At 50.7% G+C, this 27498-nt stretch overlaps 9 protein-coding genes across 9 annotated transcripts; 7 read left to right on the top strand and 2 right to left on the bottom strand.

Annotated features, from left to right (window-relative positions):
* Window positions 1–398: 398 nt before the first annotated feature.
* Window positions 399–782, top strand: AKAW2_60890S (ATP synthase subunit epsilon family protein; the record flags this gene model as incomplete). Its single annotated transcript, XM_041693065.1, has 3 exons — window positions 399–430; window positions 505–619; window positions 705–782. 3 exons carry the CDS (start codon window positions 399–401, stop codon window positions 780–782), a joined length of 225 nt encoding a protein of 74 aa, XP_041546388.1.
* A 443-nt stretch (window positions 783–1225) lies between these two features.
* Window positions 1226–4023, top strand: AKAW2_60891S (N-alpha-acetyltransferase 35, NatC auxiliary subunit; the record flags this gene model as incomplete). Its single annotated transcript, XM_041693066.1, has 8 exons — window positions 1226–1325; window positions 1418–1485; window positions 1569–1709; window positions 1780–2016; window positions 2077–2535; window positions 2589–2846; window positions 2918–3016; window positions 3067–4023. 8 exons carry the CDS (start codon window positions 1226–1228, stop codon window positions 4021–4023), a joined length of 2319 nt encoding a protein of 772 aa, XP_041546389.1.
* A 2629-nt stretch (window positions 4024–6652) lies between these two features.
* On the top strand, window positions 6653–7696 carry AKAW2_60892S (Zn(II)2Cys6 transcription factor domain-containing protein; the record flags this gene model as incomplete). The annotated part of the gene is made up of 1 exon (XM_041693068.1): window positions 6653–7696. One exon carries the CDS (start codon window positions 6653–6655, stop codon window positions 7694–7696), a length of 1044 nt encoding a protein of 347 aa, XP_041546390.1.
* Window positions 7697–8060: 364 nt separating this feature from the next.
* On the top strand, window positions 8061–9020 carry AKAW2_60893S (transcription factor domain-containing protein; the record flags this gene model as incomplete). The annotated part of the gene is made up of 1 exon (XM_041693069.1): window positions 8061–9020. The coding sequence occupies one exon, from the start codon at window positions 8061–8063 to the stop codon at window positions 9018–9020; it is 960 nt and encodes a 319-aa protein (XP_041546391.1).
* Window positions 9021–14535: 5515 nt separating this feature from the next.
* On the top strand, window positions 14536–15339 carry AKAW2_60895S (SDR family NAD(P)-dependent oxidoreductase; the record flags this gene model as incomplete). Its single annotated transcript, XM_041693070.1, has 1 exon — window positions 14536–15339. One exon carries the CDS (start codon window positions 14536–14538, stop codon window positions 15337–15339), a length of 804 nt encoding a protein of 267 aa, XP_041546392.1.
* A 56-nt stretch (window positions 15340–15395) lies between these two features.
* Window positions 15396–17737, bottom strand: AKAW2_60894A (uncharacterized protein; the record flags this gene model as incomplete). The annotated part of the gene is made up of 4 exons (XM_041693071.1): window positions 15396–16272; window positions 16333–17046; window positions 17119–17493; window positions 17538–17737. 4 exons carry the CDS (start codon window positions 17735–17737, stop codon window positions 15396–15398), a joined length of 2166 nt encoding a protein of 721 aa, XP_041546393.1.
* A 1377-nt stretch (window positions 17738–19114) lies between these two features.
* AKAW2_60896S (flavin-containing monooxygenase) lies at window positions 19115–20761 on the top strand (the record flags this gene model as incomplete). Its single annotated transcript, XM_041693072.1, has 1 exon — window positions 19115–20761. One exon carries the CDS (start codon window positions 19115–19117, stop codon window positions 20759–20761), a length of 1647 nt encoding a protein of 548 aa, XP_041546394.1.
* A 1910-nt stretch (window positions 20762–22671) lies between these two features.
* Window positions 22672–23715, top strand: AKAW2_60897S (alpha/beta hydrolase family esterase; the record flags this gene model as incomplete). Its single annotated transcript, XM_041693073.1, has 3 exons — window positions 22672–22876; window positions 22929–23185; window positions 23263–23715. The coding sequence occupies 3 exons, from the start codon at window positions 22672–22674 to the stop codon at window positions 23713–23715; spliced, it is 915 nt and encodes a 304-aa protein (XP_041546395.1).
* Window positions 23716–25145: 1430 nt separating this feature from the next.
* Window positions 25146–25468, bottom strand: AKAW2_60898A (uncharacterized protein; the record flags this gene model as incomplete). Its single annotated transcript, XM_041693074.1, has 3 exons — window positions 25146–25157; window positions 25224–25307; window positions 25364–25468. 3 exons carry the CDS (start codon window positions 25466–25468, stop codon window positions 25146–25148), a joined length of 201 nt encoding a protein of 66 aa, XP_041546396.1.
* Window positions 25469–27498: the final 2030 nt, after the last annotated feature.

Consider the following 27498-nt stretch of genomic DNA (forward strand, 5'->3'; position numbering starts at 1 on the left):
GCCAGCCCTAATACTCTAGTGGCATAGAAGTAACTGATTTGCTTCTTTCCATCTATATTCTTAGAATAATATATACCTCCAGATATTCATGTTGGATGCTGGAGATTCTTTATTCCTTGGTGACACATGAATTTAAACTGAGTCATCCAAAAGCCACAGAAAAATTAGTAGTGCCTGCTCTATTGCAACGAATCGATCTTGCTGGATGAAACACTTAAAAATACTATAAGATCTAAAGATAAATATGGGGAAGTACATCCCGGTTGAGGGCGTGTCAGTCACGTGGATCACATGACCCAACCTTCCCGAACCTCCGAAACTCGACCGTCTGCAAAGCATCCCAAAGCAAGTGTTCCTTCTCCTGAACAGAATCCCCTCATCTATCCCTCACCGTCAAAATGGCATTCGCTTGGAAAGCTGCTGGTCTCACGTATGATATTCTCTCGCTCTGAATCGCCTTGTCTGCTCCAGACCTCCGACTGACGTCTTGGTTGACTTTTACAGCTACAACCGCTACTTGACCGTTGCCGCTCGCGCGGTCCGCAGGTCTCTCAAGGACGGTCCCCGTGCTGCTGCTGAGCGCCGTGGAAACATGGACTTGCGTTTCGCCAAGTGGGAGGTTCGTATATGCACGCCTGACATACCCTTCGCCAAACTCAATGGGATGAGGACGGTTTTGACTGACTATCGGGTTCCGGATATAGAACGGCAAGCAGGGTGAAGTCAAGTCCCTCGCCAAGGCCAACGATGAGGCTCTCGCTGCTCAGGCCGAGTCGAAATAAATACCCCATTCCGAAAGTGTGTGAAAGAAGCCCGGAAGATGTGTATTCTGGATGAAGGATGTTGAGGTCTCGTCTCGGGTGGAAGCCATGGGCAGGAATGGAATAGATCTCTGTAGCATATTGGCCCCTTTGATCAGGTCTAAATAGAAAAGAACTATTTCTTCCTGCCGTTCTTCTCTAGCTGGCTAGCAGGGCCCGCTTAACCACAAATGTAGTTCTTGTGCCTGAAGAGCATGGGTTCCTGAACAGAACTCGACGGGCTCTGCTTGAGCGCGTGCGGCTTGTGTTTCCCGCAAGTTTTGCCCTGTCCGCCCGACTCCCCGCCCTCCCCTCGCCCGCTCTCGGTCTGCTCCAACTCTCATTCCCCTTCCCCTTGGGAACAACCCTTCATTTTAGACGACCCAGACAATCTGGCAGCTGGCTGCAAATGATCGTGGTTTCACATGCTGCCTAACGACTCATTCCCTGTTTCGACAATGCGGGTTGTCACGCAGTCGGTAGTCCCGCGCGACATCACCGATGAATTTACATCCGCTGCCTCAAGTGAGCCACTTCCTCTCTACAGCCCGCCCTTTTTTATGATTCCACCGTATAAAGTGAATTGCCCACTGACTACTTTTCTACCTTTACCTCAGAGCTGAAAACTGGCCAGCTTGTCAAAGATGATTACTTCACACTTTTCGAAGCAGTTGGGGCACTGGAGGTCGGTTGCGACTCAATATGCTTTTGACAGACATCCGGCCGATTACATCGAACCAGAAGCTGATATTCTCCCATTTGTTATAGATTATGGACTCCAAGATGGACAGTGGTTATCTAGGTCCCGGCGAAAACCATGCGCAGGCTTTGGATGACGACTACGATGTGACGCGGGAGCTTAGTCCGGAGGAGGTCCTTGGTATTATGGACGGATTGCTGTGTCATGAGGTATGTTGAGGTACTCGCACTCGAATATTTGACGCTGCATTCGACCATGCTAACTGGTCTGTTATGATAGATGGCATGGCATATGGGCCACCCTCTTTCTCAAACCCTCTTCACATCCCTATACCTTGATAAGCTCTTATGGCCGGTTCCGAAGTCGCTCGACGAAGCCACCTTCTCTCGCGGACGTGCCGCGAGTCATGACAAGGAAGCCCCGCTCGTGCATCTGGTACTGCGTGCTTATTGTCTGGCGCTCCTCAAATGTTGCGACTTTGTTCATGCACGAGTAGCCACTGAATACTATTTCGAGGTTGGTTCTGGCTTACTACATTCTGTTGGCTCTGCAGTTAACAACAAGCCTTCATCATAGGAAGAGGACTTTGTCACCCAGCTCTACAATCGCAGCCTGCTGTCGCAATTCGAACCGGAGCCTTTCTACGACCTCCTTCATCAAGCGATCTCTTGGGTTGACGAACAGAAGGACAAGTTGGATGAGAATGTGCTGCAGGCCATGAAAACCAGACTGCTCTTCCGACGTGACTTTCTGAAGGGCATGGAACAAGATATCGAAGTGATTGAGACGAGGTCAAAGGAACCGTTTTTGGCTTGTCTGCCCCAATTGGATGATATGGCCAAATCGACGACCTTTGGAGCGCAAGTGCCTGATTCGTTCAGTTGGAAGATTCAAAGAAAACTGGCCAGCACTGTGCCGCCACGACCGATGGTGAATATCAATTTCGACGATGCGCTGGCGCATCTGAGGCGACTATGTCAAGACGCAATTGATCTCCAAGAAGTCATCGGTTACCGCGGTCCTTACAATTTCAAGGTGGGTGGCCACACAGCTTTGTCGCTGCAGCAGTGTCTTACTAATGAACGCAGGTAACTGTCTGGACTTTGCTGTCACGGAAGCCTCAGCCATCAGTATATATCCGATCGCTGGTTCAGTCAATGATCGTAAACAACATGACGATACTGGGAGCCGTCCCGGTCAAACAGTTCCTGTACGATGAGCTCGCGGAGCTTGTACTACCGTCTAGTATACTTCTGCAAGCCAACATGGACGATATTGAGGTGCCTTCAGACCCCCGCTTCCAGATTGCCAAGCAAATGGACGCGTTCGTGCAGCGCTTCTCCCAGGTAGGCACTTCCCATTTTCTCTTCCCGTGTATAGGTTTCTATTCAAGACTTGACCCGACTAATCCATGCAGCCTTTTGTGGACACGTTCCGTAGTTCCTGTCTGAATCGCTGCCGCATCCGCCGTACCGTTTGCCATACCATTGTCGACTGGGATAACTTGCAAATGGAGGTAAGTCTCCCGATATTCCAGTCAGCATGGGTAGGGCTAATCCTCTGTAGGCGGAAGATCTGGATGAGCAACTCCGTACCCTCAGCAAAGAACCCCCGCTGATGCTCGCTAATGGCGACGCAACGTACTCATACCCTCTTAGTAGCTGGGCCTACCATCAGAAACTGGTTCAATTCCGTCTCATTCTTCAGCTCGGGTTCGAGCTTTCCATCTACGCACCGGAAGAACTACCGGGGATGTACTGGTACCTGTCCCACATTTGTTCTACCCATCTAGGCCATATCGATCGTATCCGCACGTTCACTGTCGCCACGGCCAAACGAAACCTTCCCGATGTGGCCGCCAAGAAGCGCGATGCTCTTGAACGCCATGCTGCCCTCCAGAAGTCCCTCAAACTGCTCGAACGGCTCACGACGCAAATCGTTGCGATTGACGCATTTGCGATTTCCCTGCACGCCCTGTACGTGCTCCTTGCTCGCCATCGTGTCCTGCCAACAGCCTCGTCACCCCAAGCGTACTCCAGCGACCGGTTGCGCTACGAACTCCGCATGAAACCATTCCTTTCAATTACCTTGCCGGAATTGGTCCCCTACGATGAGTACCGCCGGGAAGCGGTGCTCGAAGGGGACAGTGACGAGATCGTGCTGGAGCGTGCCACTAAGGCGATCTCGGAAGCCCGGAAAGCGTGGGAAGCCACGCTAGCGAACGGGGCTTTTATCCGCGATTCCGATGGCGAGGAGAGCCCCGCACCGGCCATTGAAGAAGACTGGAAGCGCGACATCAAAGACACGAAGCGCGCCTGCATCGGTGCCAGTATTGCCATCGGAACAGTCAAGGAAGCATTGGAGAAGCGCACGCCAAAGGAACCATCTGATGAAGCGGCCAACCGCCCATCGATAAACCTCCAGGTGACCATTCCAGAGGTTGGAAGTAAGGCCCGTTGGCATGATTGGTGGATAGTCCCGCAGATCTCCCAAGGGACAGTAGCAACCCCTAAGAAGACGTGAAGGGCGTCCTCTCTCTCTACGGCGACCGGTACTTGCCAGGCAGGCGCGAGTCGTGGCAAGTAAAACAGACCCTTGTTGCCCTTCCCGCCGCGATCCTGACGGGGATTAGACCACGCGACGGCGGTTCCCCAGGGGGTTGTGTGCGTCCTTCCCACCGTAGGCTGGAAGCGAAGACGACCGGCGCGGAGTAGTAGACACATCCTGTGGCGGGGACGACAACGCTGATTGGCACATCTGAAGCTGTGCACAAGAGCCGACCGTCCCCCAATGTTATCTAAATTACTTAGTGAAGCCCTAGGCAGCTGGTGTGGAGACATTCCCGATGCATCATGAAGTCATGTACTTATACTATAAGATACACCAAATATACCGATCACATTGATGATGGTTTTCGATCTCTTACCTGGTACCCCGACCTGCAGAGACAAAAAGAGTAAAGGAAACACGCCAATAACATCAATCAAAGCAGATCCGTCGATATCACCTTTCAATTGACACGTAATTAGACCACTTAGCCTCATCAGTTAAGGAAGGAGCGATCCAAGCGTACTGTAGTAGTCGTATTAGCTACTACCTCCCCACTATCTACCAGCTCGCCTCGGCGGGAGAGAAGCAGTAAGAAAGAAGGATGTAATGTACAAAGCAGATCAGCCCATTTCTTCCTTCCTTCCTTCCTTTCATTCTTTCATACACTTACCTTACTTAGTTACCCAGTCAGCTAACCCCGACCTGTCAAACTGCTTCGCCTTACTGCCTCTCAGCTCTCACTAACCATCTCTCACTACTACAGCATCCACCAGGCCTCTCTATCCCGGACTTGACATCCATCATCATTCCATCTTCGACCTTCATTGATCAAAAGATGGGGAACAATTTCGAATCATTAACCGAACTGCACGTTGATTATGCATTATGCAGTGATTGCTTGAGTTGCTAGCTCATAGCTCGCTCACTTGCGATACCGGGGTGAAAATGAGGTGGGAAACAATCAAATTTACTAAACCTGAAGTGACTACATTACACTAAGTACACTAATGTCCTAAACTAGACTAACAAGTGGGGGAGAAACAGAATTGCGTTGACGAACTCAGTTGACTAAACCAGGGAGTTGCGCCGATGACCTCACCGGACCCGAGACTATGGATGGATGGATGGAATGCAATGGTGTGGACACAGCCGGGAAGGAAGGAAGGGGTGCAGCGCCAGGATGATGCGGAAGAAGAATGATGAACCATCAGATGAACACCAATGGGCGATTAATCATTGGGTGGGAAATTGCCGAGCGGGAATGATTCACGGCTGGCTTGGTCCATGCGGAACAACAGAGACACATTGGAAAGAACACAAAGGGAAGGAAGGAAGGAAGGAAGGAAGGAAGGAAGGAAGGAAGGAATGAAAGAAAGCTGCCAAAAAGTCTAGCGATCGGGAACTCAACAATTTGGGGGACGGCATGATAAGCACTACTACTACTACCGACAACTTATAGATTTTTCTTCATTGCACGACTCTCTCCAGTTCCCGATTGGAACTTTGTTGAGAACCGGATGGAGGGGGAAGAAGGAGAAGAGAAGAGCATGAGACAACACGCCATCTCGGAAGGTTCCATTTCCACGGCGCGGAATTCCTCAGCGGGCCTTTGGGGGTTGGGTTTGAGTTAGTTGGTTGGTTATGCCATTTTCTATTTTCTCTCTCTTGCCGATGTCTGCCTGACTAACCGGGCGAGTCAGAGAGACAACCGAGAGGAAGAGAGACAGAGAGACAGACAGACAGAGGGAAGGAAAAGAGCTGAGAGAAAGAGAGAGAGAGAAGAGCCGGATCGGATCCCCTCCCAAAGTCAGTTCATCACCCCAAAGCTGCTTTGCTGCTTGCTGCTTGCTGCTTGCTGTCGCTGCTGCTGCTGCTCCCCAGGGAAAGATCGGCTTATGCATTGATCGGAGGATCGTCTATCTAACCTCGACCATCTTGTCCCCATCTTTTTGTTACTATCTTTACTTCCACAACTGTCACTCCTCATCATACTTTCTCAGGGCTTCACTTGCCTAAACCCAAACCTACTATCATTTCTGCTCGAAGACATCTGCTTATTATCATGGTGATTCAAAATCCTACGAGCAGCAGCAGCCGGGGTCGGACCCATTGATCGGTGAGTGTCTGTCTCTTCGCCCCCCTCCTTCTGCCTCTTCCTCCGTCTGGCTTTCCACTGTTTCGCCCTCCTCGGCAGCCCATCGATGAAATTTGCGTGCCCTGCTCCTCTGCCCAGTCCTAATACGCCTATCTCCGTCGCGCTGAGAGTTGCTGATGTCTCGGCCCGTCTAACTCTATCCTCATTCGCTCGCAGCTCTTTCTCTCTCTCTCTCTTTCTTCCTCTCCAATTTGCACGTGTCGTCTACTTTGTTTTTTCGCTCTTTTCTAAATTTTTGAACACCTTCGCCCAATGTCTCACATTTTTACTCACGTTTGCACTACGATTAGAGCCCCGTTTCGGAAATTAAGCGCGCGTGTATGATCGTTTGGTTGCACAGACAGACGTTTTGTCTATCCCTTCCCTTCCGTCACGCACATCAATCCCCGAGATTCCCCTCCCAAATAGCGGGGACCAAGCAAACGTCTGCAAATCCTACCGCAAGCAATGCCTACCTATCCTATCCGTCGCCGGCCGCGCGAGTGTAAAACTTGCCTACCCTGCCGTGCCAGCAAGGTCCGCTGCGATCGCAATGTTCCATGCGGCAACTGCGTCAAGCGCAACTTCACCTGCTCCTACGGTCGTCCTCCACCCACCGCTCCCAGACCGGCCTCCTTCATTCCCGATCAGTATGCCTCGTCCGCTACGACTCCCGCCACCAATACGCCTCAGTACATGCCTTCCGCGGCTTATCAGCCTGCCGCCCATCGCGATGGCCTCTACGGTGCCGATCCCGAATCAGCCAGCTCTGCCAACCAGGATGGTCTATCGGAGATGGTAACGCTGTCGCAAGAGGAATGGGACGAGATCAATTCCAAGATGCAGACAATGGAACAGATCCTGACCAGTTTGGGCTCTTTGTTTCAGGCGCACGGCGCGCGGAAAGTCGCCCACTCCCGATCGGAACCGTCGCAGGAGCAGGAGGAGGAAGACGAGTCGCCTGCCTCTGAGGGCATCTATGGATCAACTACGCTGAGAACAAATTCAGTTCACATCGGATCGAGGTCTGCTCTGGTGGACATTCTAGACAAATCGAAGGTTTCCGAGGACACGGCGCAGGCGCTACCCAAAGATGACCTTCTTACCGAGTTGGCGATGGGGAACGAGTCGGCCGCCTATCCTTTCGTGGACCTTTGGTCGTCCGATCCGTATACGTTCAATATCTCTGGCGTGTGCAGTGTGCTGCCCGACGATGAGCAATGCCGAAAATTTCTAGCTTTCTATCGGAATATTGGTGCGGTGCTGTATCCCGTGCTGCCCGATCTCGTCAAGTTTGAAGCGGACATGAACAAACTGTTGCAGGGCCGACAGGCTGCGGGTGGCGTATATAGTCCGGATGCTAATGGCCTAGTGAAGCCGTTTGGCATGAGTGTCTCTTTTCTTAGCCTTCTATTTGCTGTTTTAGCGTCTGGCTCTCAACTATCTGATCTGCCTGGGAAAGAACGCGAGTTGACCTCGTGGGTATACGGTTGGTCGACACCCCCACACTAGCTTCTAATCACTTCATACTTACCCGCCTTAAGTGTCTTGTTCTTACCATTGTCTGCGCATGTTGAACTATGTGTCTCAGCCATCCCTGGAGGTGATCCAGATCCTCTTGATCATTGGCAGTGTCTTGTCGTATAACATGAACGCAGGCGCATCTTACACGTTGCTGGGTGAGTAACATTCAACGCACCCGAGGCAGCAGCTTGAAGCTAATGTACTCAACGGAAAGGAATGACGGAGCGAATGTGTATGGTGCTGGGTCTCCATGTCGAGACCTCGGGGTTTTCGCGAGCCACGCAGGCGGCGCGGAGAAGAGTATGGTAAGGGAAATCATCGACAATCATGAGAGTGACTGGAGAGTTCTCCGATGCTAATGCGCAACGCAATCAGGTGGGCGATGGCTTTTCAGAACAGTCATTTTTCCTTGGCGTATGACCGACCATCCATCACCATGATCAACCAGCCGGAGATCCCGTACGATCCGAAATCGATGCCCGGTCACCGAGGGTATTTCGAAACGCTTTGCCGCCTGATTCAGGTTGTCCTCGACATGCTGCGAGGGCTGATGTTCACCCACCATTCCCACCTGCGGTACCACGAAATCCGGGAGTATAAGCAGCGCATTGAACGAATCATTGCCGAGGCTGCACCGCATTTGAAATCTCGCGAACGCTGTACGACGCTCGGGGAGCATATCGAACGGACCGAACTGCGACTCCATTCCTCGTATTTCATATCTCTCATGTGCCGAGTTTCGTTGGATCCGGACACTCCGATGGATGAACAGCGGCGCGAAATTGTTCGGGAGGATTGCTTGACGAACTTGATAAACACGATCGAGGCATTCATTGAGCTGCATTCCATCAATTCTCATGCCTCGCGAACCTGGATTAGCCTGCAACGAACCATTGCGTCAGCATTTCTCTTGGTAGCGAATAACAACGATCAGTTGCATCCGCAGACGTGGGACTTGATCGAGAAACTGGAAGCGGTGCTGTCGGACCATGTTCATGACGATGAGAGCAGCGATCACAACAGCAAGACGGACTCGGCCAAGCACCTTGCATCTTCCCTTCACGCTCTTCGGGAGGTCAGTGCCGCCTTCCGTGCGCGCAAAACGCGCCATCGGGTGGTGCCGAAGGTGGTACCTAGCCTGCAGAACACTTCCCCTGCCACCTCGTTCGCATCGCCATCCTCCACTCTGGGATCGGGGGTACCAGCGTACTCCTCTGGCCAGAGCGTTTCTCCCGACGGGCAGATTGACAACATTCTTAACCAGGTTTCGGATGTAATGCTATTTCCCAGCATGAGTTCGGGAAATGCTTGACCCATCAACCGGGCAGTCATCCAAAAACATGATAGTTAGTGAATTTGTGCGACGGCCCCAACGGATGCGGGCGCACGGGCTCACCCACCCGGTCCCTCTCACCCGCTGTTTGGGTGTATGAAGCGCCCCGTAGAGAGTACACCTACACCAGTGAGGCGGCTGAGAGAAGTCGTACCAGCAGACTCCTCCGCTGAACAACCGTGTCAGTCATGCCGCATATATTACAGTGTGCCCCTTGGGCGAGCCTTGATGGCCCTATAGCCAGCGTCGACAAGCTTCCCCCTCCCTCCCTGATAACTAGCGGTGTGAGGGGGTGGGAAGAATCGAGCAGGATGCAGAATTCTTCAGACATAGCAAGAAGGAAAGTGGGGGGTTGGTTCGTTCAACTCCCGGGGAGTAGTGAGGGGGGTTTTGCTGAGGGCAGGGCGAGACGAGGCCAGGCAGCGGGCGGGTATTTGTAGCGGAGAGATGGGCGGACCGGGGCGTGAGAAGCAGGCCCTCTCCCCCTTTCGCGGCGGAGGTTGGATGGCGATGAAGATGGGCTACTGCTGCTGTGTCTTTGGGTTTGACGACGAGCTTGACTCGCGGATCAGGCAGCTTCCTTGCCCGGCCGAAGAATGACCGCTTCGGCCGAAGAAAACGATCGCCCGAACATTCCTCCCGGAATTGGCAGTTCGTTGGTTTGGGTTCGAAGACGATTTCCAGTTCGGTTCCGAATTCCTGTAATAATAATTTCTTTTAGAGTTTGATTAGAAGATCTTGTCGTTCTCGACTTTCCTCTCCAAGTCTCTCCCCTTCAGGAACCACATTGCTCGTGATCCTCTTTTCTTCCTGGTGTTTCGTCCCTTTTCCTGTCGGGCGCCGTAACAATTGGGAGTAGCTTCGCAGTTATTTCCTTTTGCACGTTGGGGGTTAAAAGCCTCAATGCCATATTCACACCAAAGACATGAGAGTAAAGGCGATGAGAATGTGAGTGAGAAAACGAGAGAGAAGAAAAAGGAAAAAAAGCACAAAACGGGACATGCAAAAAATTATCAGGGAGGATGAGTGAGGCTACGAAATCAAAAGCCAGGCGGTCTTGTCTGTTCTTTGTGATGGAATCCACATCTCTCGTTTCAAGTGCAGGTTGCCCTGTTGTTCGGCCGGATTGCACCGATCCATGAGCCGAACGGCGAGACCCGGAAAGTCCGAAATGAGGAAAGGGGGGCGGCCAGCATAGAAACTAAACAAAGAAGAGGGACGGTGGCGGACTGACTGACTTACTACTATTACTATTACTATTACTACCAAGTACTAGTTACTAGTAGTATCTATTCAGTCCACACGCAACACCAATGGTATGTGTCACGACTGACGAGTACTAAACTTACTACTACTTAGGTACGTACTACTATATCGCTCGTGACAAGGCTGCGGGGTCAACCGTTGAGCCTAGTTATGGATCGGATTGATTGATTGATTGATTGATTAATTCCTTGGTCCGGTCGAACCACACTTCTTCTGTTCTTGCCTCGGAGCCGAAACAAGGGCCAATATGGAACTTCTATTTCGGTTTCTGTTTCTGTTCCAGGCCTTGCAATCCTGACTCGTCGTCTCTTCTCTCTTCTTTCTCACAGCAAAAAACACTTCCGCGGACTAGATGCTACCCCGATCGTCGGATTCCAGTGGTTGCTGTGCCCTGTTTCTCTGCCTTGCATTCTATTGATGCACGTACCGTGACACACTAGGGCGCACGCATGAAAGACTATATCATATTTGGAATGACGATCGTCGGTGGATGCTGGATGCTGGTGCTCTAGTTCGCTCCTCCCTGCCTTGGTTTGGTTGTGTCGGCGGGCATTTGTTCTTTTTTGTCCTATCCTATCCCTTCTCCCGGTGGACTTTGTACCTTCTTCTATACTACGTACTCCCGGCAGTCTCGTTGCACTGAGGGAGGGGTGTCGCGTCAGTCCACTCCCACCAGCCAGCCAGCCAGCCCGAAAGACATACACGAGAGGGATCATACAATCTAGGACAGGGATTCGAATCCAGAGCGGATACTGCCATGTCTTGTCGGGGCGGACGTTTAGGGATGGTTGTGCACGGATAGCAGAATGGTAACGGCCACCCTAAACCTCCTGAATCCTGAGTGGTGTAATGTGCGCGCTGCGCTTGTAGCCAGGACCTGGCTGGCTGGCGTGGGGTCGGGCGCAGTAATAGTCAAGGAGACACAGTAACTGGATATGTTCGACCCTGGACAGACACATACCGTATGATCCATCATCCTCTGAAGGATCCGGCCGAAACGGTTGCTCCAGTTCAACCCAGCACGTGGCTTTGGCTAGGGTCCCTCCCCGGATATACCATTCGGGGTAAGGACGTGATGCTCAATTGGTCTGTCCTTGTATCCTCATGCCCTTGTCCCCCCTGTCTATCATCTCAACCATCGGATATACGGTAAAAGTTGAACCCTGGGTTCAACTGGATAATAGTTGTGACGTATGCGCCAAGGGCTCCGGGCGTGCGGAAAAGACCTCATCCTGTCAAGGCAGACATTTTCTCAGAACCCTTATCGCGGTGATACTGTTCGCGGGCATCATGGCAGGATGTAGGATGGTGGGACTGGGGCCGGACTTGTCTGGTCGAGGATATGCAGTGCGTAGTTAGCCTCTGCCTGTGCATTCTTCTAAGCAGTAGAGGACTCGTAGTAATGGAGATCGAGGGTGTAGAGGAAGGTAAAGTACGAGATCAAGTTCAATGTTTCTTCCTGTCATCCGAGTTGGATGGAACCTCAGGCACACCGAGGGATCTCGTGACGAGGCGCACGGATTCGACTTTCCTTCTTGACTCAGACATCCTCTGCATCTCCATCAATGCTACCTGACCGAGCTTGTCCGTATCTCACTTCTTAGTTGTAAGCTTATGCCCTGTTTGTCGTTTCATCATGGATCGTGAACCAGCTTGATGATAGATTCGCTGAGGATGAGATTGAGCACCACTGAGTGGACAAGCCAAATCGTTCAAAGGCGTCACTTACGGTCGTTAATGTGCCATACAGAGCATCAGAAAAGAAGGAAATATGTGGCTGCACTCATCCAATAAGTGCACAATAACGGCCCGAAGGCCTCAGCGGCACCCATCGGTTTGATGAACTACCGAAGTCCACCTCCATTTGACTTGAACTTCATTCTCCAGACACTACCTGCATCTATCGATCACTTATTGCACGCTAACCAGAAGGAATGAAACCCCTCTACTTCACCCACTAACCGAACCAAACCAGCAGTGCCCGACAACTTGAACCCTGGTAAGCCTCGCTTCATCTCCTTCTCCCCTACGAACCAGATATTATTAGAACCCGCATTCCACGGCACGACCATCTTGCACAATGCAAGCTAACAAACGCCCCAAACACTAGAGTATCTACATCCCGTCAGAAAAACTCAGTCTAGATAGATAGACGCTGATCCAGCGAGCTCGCCTCAGTGGATACCCCTCGGCCAAGACCCGGAAACGGCCGGAAATTGGTTCCTCTGAGCGAGATTATTCTCCATCTTGCAAACTGGTGCTGGTTCGATCGCGGCTGGGTGTTGTATCAGGGTATCTAACTAGATCCCGTTTTCTGGCCAAGGGGCTAGAACCGTGGTTCGGAAATATCTTCCAAAGGGGAATGACGGGCCCGATCTGGTGGAAACCGTGGAAAGCTAATTTGAGGGCCGCTCGGGCGATCCTTGGGTACGATGAGACAGTATTTTCCGTGTTTCGGTATGAAGGTAGGCGCTTTCGGCCGCAGGTTGGTTCTCTATTGCCGTTCATTATTCTTCTTTAGTGCAGCGCTGTTTAGATCATCACTGGGATTGACACGCAGAATACTGCAAGGGGTATCACGGTCACGGACAATGGGGTGTTTACTAACTATTTAGTGGGTGTGTTGGATTAGTTGGCACTAAGGATTTTCATCTCATGTGCAGTGAGATTTGTTTGGCTCGCAAGCGTGCATGGCCTCGCTTAAATGGAGACTGACTGGATTCGTTTAGTCGGCTTCGCTGATAGTTTCAGTTGGTGGTTGACTAACCGAACATTCTTAGCTCCTCTGATCACTAGCAATGCTCTGGTCGGGATGAAGCTCGAGAAATACTACAGGGCTTCGACCTCGCTCCTGGCGGTCTTGCTGGACTGAAAAAGAACAAGATCCTTTGTCATTGCTGTCTGCCCCGGACATTTGCTGATGAAAAAGATCTCCTGCATAACCTCACTGGACCCCACATACTATCGGATGAGCGGTGTAAGCACAGCGGATAATTGCACAATAGGGGTGCATCCTTACCGGTCACCAACAACCAGAATAACAGAATGATGCTAATCCTGAGAATCAAGAATAATCTAAGCAGCATAGCAACAGGTCATACGCATTTGAACCCCCTTCGCGTGTCTGAAATGCGACCTCTAAGCATAAATCCTCGAACTTCGAGCCTCAAACTTATGAAAATCTGATAGATCGCCGAATTCATATCGTTGGTGTCGAGATCCAGGCTCGGACGAAGTGTTTCATACGATGGAAGGTTGGGGAGAAGAATTCCCTAGACCATGGCAAACGAATCCTCAGGCAGATGCTGAGCGCTTAGGGAGGCTGTGGCTTGACCAGTGATGCTGGTCCAAAACCTTTCACTGAGCTCTGTATAGCGTGGGGGTTGCACACATCCCCCAATGATCATCCAGTCTGGCCTTGAAATTGGCAGTGTACTCTTGGAAGCCAGACCTATGATGGAGCATAGAGGGTCTACTGAACTACATTGAAGTGTGCCAAAGTGACAACCCTCCAAGTGACGTGCTTGAAATGTGCAAGTTCTTTCGTGAGGGCGGAAGCCATTGCTCTTCTCTTAGTGTGACAATCAATGCATAAACTGTTCAGCTGCAGACCAACGGACCTTTGCAGTTAAAGGAAGCTGGAAACTACCGAAAGCGACCACATACATGACCAATGCCGACGAGCTCAAGGGATGATTGAGATAGGGCGCTAATGATACGTCAAACTAAGCAGGACGGCGATCACTGACCTACCAAATAAGTATGATGTCAGTCGCTGCAGCATGCTAGACAAGGGTGTGTGATCGACTGGACAGCAATCTGCACCGGTTATCAGCATGAGACGTACTGGGCCCATCGTTCATACTAGTGTCCCTAAAACAGATCATCACGCAGCTGACAGTCGCACAACTTGAAATCAAGAAGTTGACTGACCTATTGAATACGGTGACGGGTGCGGTGTCCATCAGTTCGAGAAACATCCCTGCTTGGACAAGGCTGCTAATTGGTGGGCAAACCCACATTCATGCTGTTTGCTTAATGCAGAAGTCATTCCAATGCATGAACCTCAGCCTGGACAGCAATCTACATAATTGTCCACCCCTATCCATGTTGTGCGAAGTCTACACCGCAATAACTACCATCTATCAGAATTCTATCATTCAAAAGCTCCCACCAGCCCCCCTCATAGCCAAACCCACTCTCGACTTCACACCCGAGCTCTAAAACCATGACCCTCACCACAGACTACCACTCAGGCAAAGCCTACGTCCTAACCGGCGGCTGCTCAGGCATCGGCCTCGCCGTCCTGCACTACCTCCTCGCACGATCCGCCATCGTCCACGTCCTCGACATCTCATCCACCCCACCAGAACTCCCCTCCCACCTCTCCCAGAAGGAGAAAAACCTCCACTTCTACCCCAACACAGACGTCTCCTCCGTAACCGCCGTCCAAAAAGCCTTCGACCAAATCACCACCACCACCCCAACCCTCCACGGCCTAATCAACAACGCCGGAATCGCCTACCAAAATGTCGCCTTCGGGTTCGAATCCGATGATCTTTTCAACCGCGTCATGGATGTAAATGTCCGCGGCGTATGGAACGTGGGGAATGCATTCCTCTCGCACATTCTCCCAAGCGAGGCCGATCAGCAGTTCCACCCAGCGACAGCGAGAGAAGGCCGAGGCGTGATTGTGAATATATGTTCAACGGCATCTTTCCACGCTTACCCGGGGAATGTGACATACACGGTGAGCAAGCATGCCGTGTTAGGGATGACGAAAGCATGGGCGGCGAGTTTTGCGGGCCAGGGGGTGAGAGTCAATGGCGTGGCGCCGGGAGCTACGGAAACGCCTTTGATAGATGGTGTCTCGTTTAAGGATAAGCAGGAGCAATACCTGAGTCAGGTGCTACTGGGTAGGAGGTGTGCCAAGGCAGAGGAGATAGCTGATGCGGTTGGGTTCTTGTTGGGCAAGGAGTCGAGTTTTATGACGGGACAGGTGATTACTGTGGATGGGGGGAGGTACATATAGATAGATACTATAGGATCCATTTACACACATATCAGATCGTGAAATGATAATCATTATCACCCCCAAAGCACCTCCTCCACCGGCCTCACCACAACCTCCACCCTCTCCCCCGCCTGCCCAAACGTCTCCACCTCCACCACATCCTCATCATCTCCAAACCCAACCCTAAGCATATTCACCGTCCCGCGACTCTGATCCCCCGGAAAATAATTACCCGGCACAAACCTCACCCCCGCCACCGCGGTGGTCATCACCGTATTCGGTAAATCCCCGGTAGTAGGAACATGATGCATTGCCAGATTGATCCATACCACCAGATCCGTCTGATTAAGGTCCTCACCATCGAAGAACTCGTTAAAGTTAATCATGGGGTTATACACGTCTTGGTTATTGTATGGGTGTGCGGACCGCGGTTCGTGGTCGTGGTGTTGGGTGATTTGGATGTCGTGTTCGGACCAGTGGGCTGCGTGGTTTAGGGTGCTTGAGTTGATGATTGTTAGGTGTCCGGAGGAGGGGGGTGATGATGAGGGGAGGATACGGTAGCCGCGGGATTCGTTGTAAGCGTTGCGGGCGTCTTGGTTTATGATGCTGAGCGTTGTTGTCTGTTGTGAGTTGGGGGAGATGAAGTTGAGACGGCTTTCTGTTTCGGAGGAGAGGATGCGGCGGGCGAGGTGCATTGTGTTTTGTGGTTGGTTGGGGTTGGACCACGGGTATGTGGTGGTGATGGGACCGAGGGAGGTGAGTTCGATGGAGTTAGCGGTGCCGAGGATGTCCAAGTCGGCTTTGAAGTTGAGGATGTGGTCGTGCATGGAGCCGGAGAGGGCCGAGTGGATTTGGTATCCGTAGTTGGTGTTGTGGGCGGAGTGGGCGGCTTGGATGTAGCCTGAGGCGCGGACATCGATGCCGATGGTGCCGTCGAGGTGGAAGGTGTAGCTGGGATATAACTTTTAGTAAGTGAGTGGGTGTGGTGGGTGTGTGTGGGAAAGGTATTACCTGATGGTGTAGTCGTAGTTGCCGATGGTGGAGACGGACCGGAGAGTGAGGTAGATGTTCTTGGTGGTGGAGACGTAGCTTGGGGTGGTGTGTCGCTGGATGGGGTAGTCGGCGTCGTATTCGAAGATACAGAGACTGTCGATGTGGGTGTGTGTTGATTCGGACTCGTAGAAGGAGGTGTTGAGATATGTGGCATATATTGGACAGTCGTAGCCTTTGACGAGCTCGAATGTGTACGGGCCGAACCCGTAGTAGGAGTCTAGGTATGCGGTACTGGATTGGACGGGGTCGTTTCCTGCGTAGTGTGACAGAGCTTCTTGTAACCCTAGCTCGTATAGAATGCGTTGTTCCTTGTGGCGGACGTCAAAGATGGAAACACCGGTGTCGCGGGAGAAGCCGATATAGAAGGAAAAGCCCATCCAGGTTACGTATTTTTGGTCTGTGTCGAAAGTGTACCGTGCTCCTGATGGGGCAACCATGACTGGAGGCTGCTTTTGATCTTCTGGGAGGATTGGCCCCTGTTGATCTGTTCGTGCCCAGTCGCCTTCGGTGTTGGAGGGTAGCTTGACGAAGCCTGGGGAGTAGTATGCCTTTCGAAAAGCGTTGGTGGTTTCGTAGAATGTGTTGTTGTAGAACCAGCCCTCGAGCTTCCACTTGGATGGATCACGGCCTGTGACGTCGGACTTGAAGAATAATCCCAGAGGCAGAATGCTGCTGGCGTCAAAGTCGTCAACAGGGAGGTTCCAGAATGTATCCCAGCGGATGATCTGACTGTCATCCTGCTACAGGGGGTCAATCCCTGAAATTCTGATGGTATCATTGTCTAGACCTAAGGCTGTGCCATTGAAAAGGTCCAGAGTGATGTCGGCGATCGAAGCGCTGATCTTGTAAAGCCATTCAGAGTGAATAGTGTCGTGGTCAGCGTCAAGATTGCGTATGCGGCCTTGTGTTTTGCGCGTGTAAGGATATTCAAGTGGCACCCAAGTGGTGGCGGATTGATCGGTAACCGGCAGAGGTCCAACCAGTATTTCGGCGTAGTATGGGTCGAGAGTAGCACGTACGTCAAGCACAACATGTGCATAACGCGTGGGAGGGGGTTGATCGTGGTCCAGATACTGCAGCACATCGGACTTGTTCGGACGCATCAGTTCGACAAGGGTACTATATGGTCAGTGTGTTACCATGAACGGAGTAGCTAAGCTTACATTGTATTATCCCACTCCCCGGCGTCATTGGCGGCGGTTAGGTTTAGCTCAGGCTGTTGGAACAGCCATTGCACAACAGATGCTGTCTCAACATCTGTCAGGTCTTTCCATGGGTTTTCACTGGGAGACCTGAATGCTGTAAAGTTGCTTCGTGTGCGTGCAGATAAAGGTGTTGCGGAGCGAGCTTGCATGTTGTGCATCCGGCCCTTTGTCCCTCGGCCTTGGCGTGCCCATACTGTTCTAGGGTGAGGCCGAGGCCCAGCTCGTACATCGCTTGTAAGACCTATAAGCAAGAGACAGAGCGTCATTAGTAAAAGAGTCTGTCGTATGTTGGGCGATTAAGATTCATATATGATGCTTACATCAGATACGCAGAGGAGAGTTCGTCTCTATATACCTGCAAGCCTCTGTGTAACTCAGCTTATGCCATAGTCACACCAAGAATGTCCCCGTAAACGATCGCGCTTGTTATGATCCCGACGGGATCGGGATGCATTCCGCAGGCAGACTTGCTTGAACAAGTGGATATCCTACATCAACGAGTATTGGCTAGATAGACTTGGCTTTGGAGAAGTGAAAGAAGATTTGGACCGTCGGTCATGGCTGTGCTTAAGTTCGTGCACTTAGGAGCGAATAAGTTATCGCAGCATGGATGATGTAAAACTTCAAGGATGAGTTATTATTATCATAGCCAGGCTGTGGCTTCTGCACGGGACAAATAAGCACTAATGCACTAAAGACAGCATGGTTACACTTTGACAGCTCCAATCGGAAGATAAGGAAAAGGTGAAGAATGCAGAGAGGTAGTTGGTATGAACCTACAGCCGTCGAGCACTCAAAGGCGTGGATGATCATTTTGGTCACGAGTTGCTGAAGTCCTCGTGTTGACTGTCAGGTTGGAAAGTGGCAAGCAATTCCCTGTCAAAAGATTTCGGGCATTTCGAGATTTTTTTGTCTTTTTTTGTTGAAGCTTAAGAAGTGATCGGCTGATAAAGGATCGCAGCGAAAGTGTGAGCATGAGGAGCGGGGAAAGGTTTGGTTGGAGGCCTAAAGTTAGGTTCTGGATTCCTCCGTGTCAGAAAAATAGTCAGCACATTGACTTTGATGTCCCGGAAACGGCTTCATACTCACAATGAGGATTACGAAGCAGCTACGAGGATGGGAGAGATGGTGGGAGATGGAGAGTGGAAAGATTGCAGCCATTGAACCTCAGATCGCGTGGCCGCCCACTCCCCTTATTTGGGGGGTTGCAGGCCAATACGATTCTATATTTATACTTACTACAAGCTACGGAAAGTCCGAGCTTCTACTCATGAAGGTGACCTTGGGAATGTCATCCTCGTGTTGCGTCTCAAGGCCGGCAACCAGGATGTGTCGCATGAGGCCGGCCACTGCGAATGCGATGACTGGTTATGGTGCAGCCACATATGTAAGATTCCTTAGCCAAGGACAGAAGCACTGCAGACGTCGGACAGAAGAGTAAGCAGAGCACAGGGATATAAACTAGTCAAGCCCAGCGAGCTCAAAAAAAGATTGGGGAAAATTCATCCCAAAACCGTGCCCCTGGCAACATCAAGATGTCCCATGAATACTGCCTCGACGCTCTCGTTGTAGGGACGGGTTTCTCTGGTATCTATACTTTGTACACCCTCGCCGAGGAAGGCTTGGCCGTCCAGGCAATTGAAAAGAAAAATGACGTCGGTGGCACATGGTATGTGAATCGATACCCCGGTGCTCTGAGCGACAGCTGGAGTCATGTTTATCGCTATGCCTTCGACGAAGAATTGCTCCAGACCCATCCGGTTGTGAGAAGATACTCCACCCAGCCAGAAATCCTGGACTATCTCAAGCATGTTGTCGAGAAACATGATCTCCGAAGCCGCATTCATTTCAATACGGAGATGGTCGCTGCCAGATGGGATGATATTGCTAAGGAGTGGAGGGTCCAGTGCCAGACTGGCGATGTATATCGCGTGAAATACCTTGTCACGGCTGTTGGGGTCCTCGTCAAGCCCAAGGTTCCCGATATCCCTGGCCTAAAAGGCTTCAAAGGCCGGGTTGTCCATACAGCTGCGTGGGATCCAAGCATTCATGTGGAAAACAAACGTGTTGGTGTCATAGGCGTTGGTTCAAGCGGGGTACAAGTAGTCACTGCTGTTGCTAGCAAGGTGAAATCGCTCCATGTTTTCATCCGTACTCCACAGTATACTATCCCAGCAAACGACAGGCAGATGACTCCCGAAGAACAGAAATCAATGGATGAGAAGTTCCCGCAGGTCTGGTCAGACGTACTGACTTCCCGGCTGGGAATGGGCTTTCTGGAGCACGACAGACCATTCATGTCCGTGTCCCCAGAGGAGCGTGAGAAGATCTTGGAGCATCTCTGGATGGACGGAAACGGTATTCAGATGATGTTTGCAGAATTCTCAGATATTGCTGTGGATGCAGTGGCTAATGAAGAGGTCTGCCGATTCCTTCGCAGGAAGATTGCAGAGATTGTGAAGGATCCCGAGAAGCGAGCTGTTTTGACTCCAAAGGAGGCCTGGAATCGACGGCCGTTGTCAGACGCTGGATTCTATGAGCAGTTCAACCGGGAGAACGTGTATGCCATTGATATAAAGAAGCATCGCATCACCGAGGCAACAGCTGAAGGTATATGTACTTCAGACGGCAGACTCCACGAGCTAGACGTGATAATCTTCGCAACTGGCTTTGACGCTATGGACGGAACCTACGCTCAGATCGACATTCAAGGGCGTGAGAAGGGCGAAACTCTGTATGACCGCTGGAAGCGTACTGGTCCGGACTGCTATCTAGGCTGCTCAGTTGCAGGTTTTTCGAACCTGCTGACCGTGCTTGGACCGAGGGTGGCTTTTGGAAATGTGCCACCGTTGTTGGAAATACAGGTTAGCTTTTTGAGAGACGCAATCCGGCGGGCCCAGGATATCACTAGACACACAGGGAAGCAATGTGAAATTGAAGCAACAGAACAAGCTGAGCGCGAGTGGACTGAGGTATGCGAACAGATAGCGAAGATGCTTCTTTTCAACAAAGGATCATCGTGGATGTTTAGGAAGAACGTACCAGGAGACGCAACGTCGAGTCTTTTCTACTTTGGGGGACTGGGAGCATTCCGTGCCAAGCTGGAAGATACAAAAGTCAACGGGTTTGCTGGGTTCAAGAGCCCATTATGCTCTGCTGCGGAAGCACGCGCACAGCTCTAGATCATATTTGGGACATATCCTGATTCATTTGATCCTGATACGTTGGGTGCTCATGTACCGAACTGTTAGTTTGTATTGTATGTTTAAAAACGCCCAGTGTGCGCATGATCGTATCTTGCTGTATCTTTAGCTGGCCAATAACAAAGCGTTTTGAGTGGGAGAGGTCCAAGCAGTGGATATCAATGGGCCCTAATAATGAACTCAGGCATCACATCTGCTCGATTAGGAAGGACCCCCCCCCTGTCAGCCTCGTCGCGTCCCAGACATTGGACTGGCGCGTGGCTATTGGCCAAAAGAGCAAAGTGGATTTTCGCGATTCTTCCAACATCTAGGAGATTAAACAGCTTCTATTGGTTGGAGGAAACTGCAGATTACCGGTGAATGAGCCGTTGGAAATATTTACCGTGGGCCGGGGATGATGCGGTTATTACTTGACGAGTATATCAAGGAATAAGGCGGTATGACGCCAGAAAAATGGACTTGGTGGTATTGCCATTGATATCACTATGATCTGGGCTTATGACAAAGGACAGATAAGGAAAGAGGCCCGGATTCGCATACTGAAAATTCAAATTTGGAATTCCTTTATGACAGTTCACCCTATCAGCCGTTCTATTTGCATCGGTTCTGTCCGCATCTTCAGGACGGGCTTGTTACGGACCTCGTCTGCTTCAGGTATCGCCACTGAGAAGACATAAGAGACTTCACCAGTTGCTGCCTAAGATACTCTACCTGAGATTTCTACTTGTCAAGTCGTCGTTGAACTTCAAGGAATTCTGATAGCCGCTTGGAGAGTCGTTGTCATTTCTAGAACATACGGAAGGACAGCAGGTTTCTCTAGAAATTGGTAAAGCGAATCTTGTGGTGTTGGCAGAGGACTACACGTCTCAAGATGAATATCACCACTACTACCTCTCCTCGCGGCCAGTCGTTAGCCACATGGTGGTTGGATTGTGTCACAACCCGGTGCCCTATGCTACTGACCTCGACAATGCAAAAGTGGAAAGGGGGAGGCGGATATTTGGCTACATATTGTGGGGTGGGCTACATGCTCTCCTCTCCTCCTTTCATCTGACGGAAAAAATAACTACGTTACTGATGAATGCGCTTAGATAAAACCGAAGACCTGTCGACTACTCATTATGTAAGATGTAAGGCTGTGGTCCAGAAACAAAGCTTACTAGTCATCAATAAGTCCAAGCACGTACTGGACCACCTACGCCATAATTTCCAAATTAAGTCATCTGAAACCTTTCTTGCCTCAAACAAACGGCTGCGACAGAGTTTAGGTCTGACTTGAGCCTGCTATGACTGTTATCCAAACTATCCGTTCGTCAGCGCCGGGTGTATACTCCCAAGAAGCTCACTCACATGGCAAAGAGATGTGCCGATTGCTTAAGCTTTACCCCAGATTATTCCGCAGCCAAATATCCATTCTGGCTGAATACCGGCTATTTGATGCTGCATACTCACACATTCCGCACAGCCGCCAGTGTGAAGAATCACCAGTGGCCCAGCCCTGCAGTGGCTCTAACGGGATCTGTTACGGAGTTCGGCCCGCAACGACGATCTCTAACCATTTCGATCTGGAGTTTCCACTCCGTGCCGTCTATCCCAGACTCCTCATGTCGGAGCTGTCACGGCTGTCACATTAGCCCTGCTTAATTTCCGTGATGAAATCAGCCTACACTTCTATTCCTGAGCCTAGATCACTCATAATACCCACTGAACTCAATACTCCGCATAACTATAGAAACACACTATAACTCCATGATGTTTCAATTTACCCGCTCCCTGCAGTGGTATAAATCGTCTTCGAATCCTTTTGTTTCTTCACTACGGTCCAAACCATCTTCGTAGAATCCTAGCACCATCCAGCCATACTGCCTAGCACGGCAGAAACAACCACCATGTTGCTATCAACCCACCTCCTCTTCGTCATCACCACCCTCGTTACCTCCCTCCTCCATCCCATCGCCGCCCATGCTGTCAAGCGCAGTGGCAGTCTCCAACAAGTCACCGATTTCGGTGATAACCCTACAAATGTAGGCATGTACATTTACGTGCCTAACAACCTAGCTTCGAATCCCGGTATCGTGGTTGCAATCCACTACTGTACGTTCCCCCACTTTCTACAATATACACCACAATACTAATCATAGCATAGGCACCGGCACCGGCCCCGGCTACTACGGCGACTCCCCCTACGCCACCCTCTCCGAGCAATACGGCTTCATCGTGATCTACCCGTCCAGCCCATACTCCGGCGGCTGCTGGGACGTGAGTTCGCAGGCAACGCTGACACACAATGGCGGTGGAAACAGTAACTCCATTGCCAACATGGTGACATGGACAATTAGCAAGTACGGGGCCGATAGTAGCAAGGTGTTCGTGACGGGATCGAGTTCGGGGGCTATGATGACGGTATTTCCTCTTCCCTTCCAACCGTTCCCTTCTCTACACATTAAAATAGTAAAAGTTGTGCATGCTAATGAAAATAGAACGTAATGGCAGCAACCTACCCCGAACTCTTCGCCGCCGCCACCGTCTACTCCGGCGTCTCAGCCGGGTGCTTCTACTCTAACACCAACCAAGTAGACGGATGGAATTCCACCTGCGCCCAGGGTGATGTAATCACCACCCCCGAGCACTGGGCCAGTATTGCCGAGGCAATGTACTCGGGATACTCGGGAAGTCGTCCAAGGATGCAGATCTACCACGGTAGTATAGACACAACGCTGTACCCTCAGAACTACTACGAGACGTGCAAGCAGTGGGCTGGAGTGTTTGGGTATGATTATAGCGCACCGGAGAAGACGGAGGCGAACACCCCACAGACGAATTACGAGACGACGATCTGGGGAGATAGTCTTCAAGGGATCTTTGCCACGGGCGTGGGTCATACGGTGCCGATTCATGGGGATAAGGATATGGAGTGGTTCGGTTTTGCTTGATCGGAGGATCGAATGAATTAGCCTGGAGGTATCTTAAAACCGAGAATGTTGAAGCTATTGAAGTATGATATGTTAACGATATCGCGTCAACGAGCGTCTCTTGAAGTTTTGATGTGTAATGTGCACTATGAGCAAATGCGCGCTGTCCGTTTTTGAAACGAGGACCGGTGCACCACGAGAGCTGTCGTAGGCGGAACGGGACATGGTCCCACCGGGATAAAGAGGAAGACGGGAGGTTTCGGAGTCCTAAATGGCATGCCATCATCAAATCAGTAGTTCCGGAGGGTGAGCAACAATCTGTTCGGCGTCTTGTCTGTCGCCGCAGAAGAAACGAGAGACGTCGTAAATCGTGGAAAGCATAGTCAACCAGTCACCATTATCGTACGCTGTTGTATCTTTACCCAAGTTCCAGAACGACATACGTACTCGACCGTCCTATAGTCATAACAAACATCACATTTTCCCGACCACAGCTGAAATCTCGACACAAATCTCAACACAGAGTCGAGTCGACGGGTCAACGTTACAACAAAATGTCCAGAAGTGGAACACAGAACCCTGAGGCCATCCATATCATCATGTATATAATCCAAGAAGAGTATCGGGATTTACTGTTTGTGATGTGTAGAAGATTGGGCGACCGGGGATCACGTTAAGACTTTGGGGGAGAAGAAATAGAGAATCATGTCTCACATCATCACCGCTTCTTCTTCCTGAAGACAGCATTCCCTCTTTTATTCAACGCAATAGCGCCGATACCGACCAGCGATAATCAATGTTGGGTGGCAATCAAAACAAGTCGAGGTAATCAGGTACTCTGGCGCTTTCTTTGGTTGTTTGTTCTGAGGAACGACAGTCGGCATTGGTGAAGAGCTCGGCCCAGTGATGTTCCGGGTGTGTTCGTAGGCTGCGGGTGCAGAAAGAGATTCGAGACGCTTGACCTTGAAATGTCAAACGGCATTCTCTGTGTCTTTGGGAGCACGTCGCAGGTTTCGTACAGAGCGTAGGTGGGCGTTGAATGTGCAAACTGGAGGGGATATTGGAGCGGAAGACAAGGGATAGATGTAGTAATAGTTCGTCATACGGTGATCATTGTTGCACGTCACTCGTCCCTAGGTCAACGTTAAGCTAATGGTTTACCAGCACGGTCAATTCGTCAAGAGTTATTGGCAATGGATAGAGTTAGTATATCTTCCTAATTAACTATCCCAACTCAGAGATTTTTGAGCGAGCTTGTCAGCATCGCAATGTTATTGACACATATTAGTCGTATTCGACAAGTACAATATGAACCCGGCCGTTCGAGATGTTTTCATCAAACCCACGCCAGCGTATCCGACATCACACCTTCCACCCCTGAACACATTATGTATCTTCACAGTTTAGAGTACTTCTTGATGGTCAACATGGCAGACTGCGGTGCTTAGCATTTAGTGGCATTTCTGAAGAAGTAGTGCGTGTTAGTCATTGTTGTGTATATTATACCATTATTAGTATAGAAAACTTACCCGGTCAGATCCGCAGACCAGAGGAGGGCAGCAGTTGTTTCCGGCGGCCGTGATGTTGCCGCCAACGCAAAGACCGGCGTCGCGCTGGGAATCGTTAGGAAGCTGTTGTATTATGACTTGATGGACATAGCCAAACTCACTCCAAGGCACATAACCTGGACGTTGAGGGCGTTCAGGGCGCCATTCTCAGCCGGTCTGGCGACGGCAACAGAGGCGAGGAGAGCGATGACAGCGAGGAAACGCATTGTGATTATGGAGTAAGGGTATTTGGTGAGGTAAAGGGTTAATATTGTTGGCGTGCGTCTGTGATTACTATAGGATCGGTCGTTGTTAGACTCTGGACAAATAAAACTATTCGATAATAGAAAGACAATAGGAAATGGAAATGACACATACCTGGAGGTGCACGAGGGAGAGAATGGAATGTTAAGAACGTGGAGAGGAGGGAAGGTTGGGAGAAAGAGGAAAGGAACAAAAGACGGGTCAGGTAGGGATGACGAAGAGGGATGGGGATGGGCGCGACCGTTTATTTAGGCAGGGAGAGGAGGCGTTGTCGATCGATGCTCTTTCCGATCGGGCGTCATAATCAAAGTGAGTCGTTGGTGAATGTGATGCAGGCACACGGTTAGCCCACCGGATATTTTTGGAATAAAATATTATCCACATAAAAACAAGTTACGTACTTGCTGGGTAGAATCGATAGCAGGGAAGCAGCAACAAGCTGGCCAGCGTCGCCAACGCAGGCCGAAACAGCAATCGGCGGGATCGGCGCGGGACCCTGGGGTTGGGATCGGCATGCCCCTGGCTGCTTAGGCGCAGTGGACGAGTGACAGCCCATTGTCGGCTCCAACTCAGCTCCATCGCCCGCTGCGATCGGCAGGCCCGGGGGCCAATAGTCGCTGGGCTTACGGGTTGGAGTCAGGGCATCCCCTTGGCAATTGCTACACTACTGCGTCCTTGATGCCTTGGCACAGTGGGCGTGCGGAGACTTGGATGCTGGATTTTTAAGTTGTTGCCTCTTCTTTAGGGATATGATCTTTGCCACAATGAACTCGCGTTCATTCTCTCCTACAATAGATCCTTTTGTTCTAGCTACTATCATTCTAGCACGACGGTAGACTATTCTCCCGATCAGCCAATATTGACGCGCAGGTGGAGCTATAGAGCTTCATCACCGCTGCGATAAGATAAGGAACCCCCCTTTATCAACTCCCAAATCTTGAGACATTACTCATTCCTTGCCTGCTCAGGAGATCTTCTCCTCGCTAATCGTTGCACGACGCAGCTTCGGAGATTATTCTAGCCCTGCGAGTCTCCTGGCCATATCTCGCTTAAGCAGCAATACAACCTATCCACACATCACTTTGTCCCAGCAGCTACATGATTTCTTTGACTCGAGTCACAGATTGAAAACACCAACACGGGACACCGAAGTATATGTTGTCATTTGCTCTGGAGACACTCGTTATATTCTGCATCCTTGCCAAGGATGTAGGGGATGTCTTAAAAGTCTGTGTTGTGTATCCCCGTTTTCTACCAACATTCCTCTCAAAATCTGCTGGCAAGAAAGGCCCCGCGGACAGCTCCCCTTACCGGATAGCGGCGCCCTAGGGAGGTCGTGGTTTATTTAAATTCTACTGAATCATACTCGAATTATCAAGGGCCGGTCCTTTATAAACCGGACTATCCTGCCTCGCTCACCAGAATCTTTCAAATTCTCCCTCTCAGCCATATGTACCTCAATTCATGACGACCATATGATCCAGTAATCTCTCATGGTCGCACCCCTTTCATGAGTGTGAGTATTTGTCCCCCTTACCCCTAATCAGGGCAGTTACCTTGTCGTTCGTTCAGGTCCCGAGGCGATCGGCAATCTCGTCTCTCCACTCTCGAACGGACATGGACATGAGTTCGGTATCCGCTTATCTAATTATAGAGTTAGCCTGGAGGTCGAAATCTCTATCTGACCTCCTTATCAAAGCCTGTCAGTCGCGACTTCACTGGCAATTCTTGGATTTATTACCCGTGACAGAAGGCTTGACCACAATATCTCCGAGCTCCGAATCGTGGGCTTCGAATGATACATCATATCTGTGACCTATACGGGAATTGAAATTCAATAAACGACTGTACCACGTGCTCCCACATGACAAGAGATTAATTGACAGACTAAATGATAATATTGGTGCACGTGATATAAGAACAGCTGCTCCATGACAGTGACCTATGCAGGCTATGAATGCGCCTGCCCCCTTTATGGAGTTTATCCTGTAAC

The sequence above is a fragment of the Aspergillus luchuensis genome, chromosome 6 (genome assembly GCF_016861625.1).
Source record: "Aspergillus luchuensis IFO 4308 DNA, chromosome 6, nearly complete sequence".
Taxonomy (NCBI): Eukaryota; Fungi; Ascomycota; class Eurotiomycetes; order Eurotiales; family Aspergillaceae; genus Aspergillus; species Aspergillus luchuensis.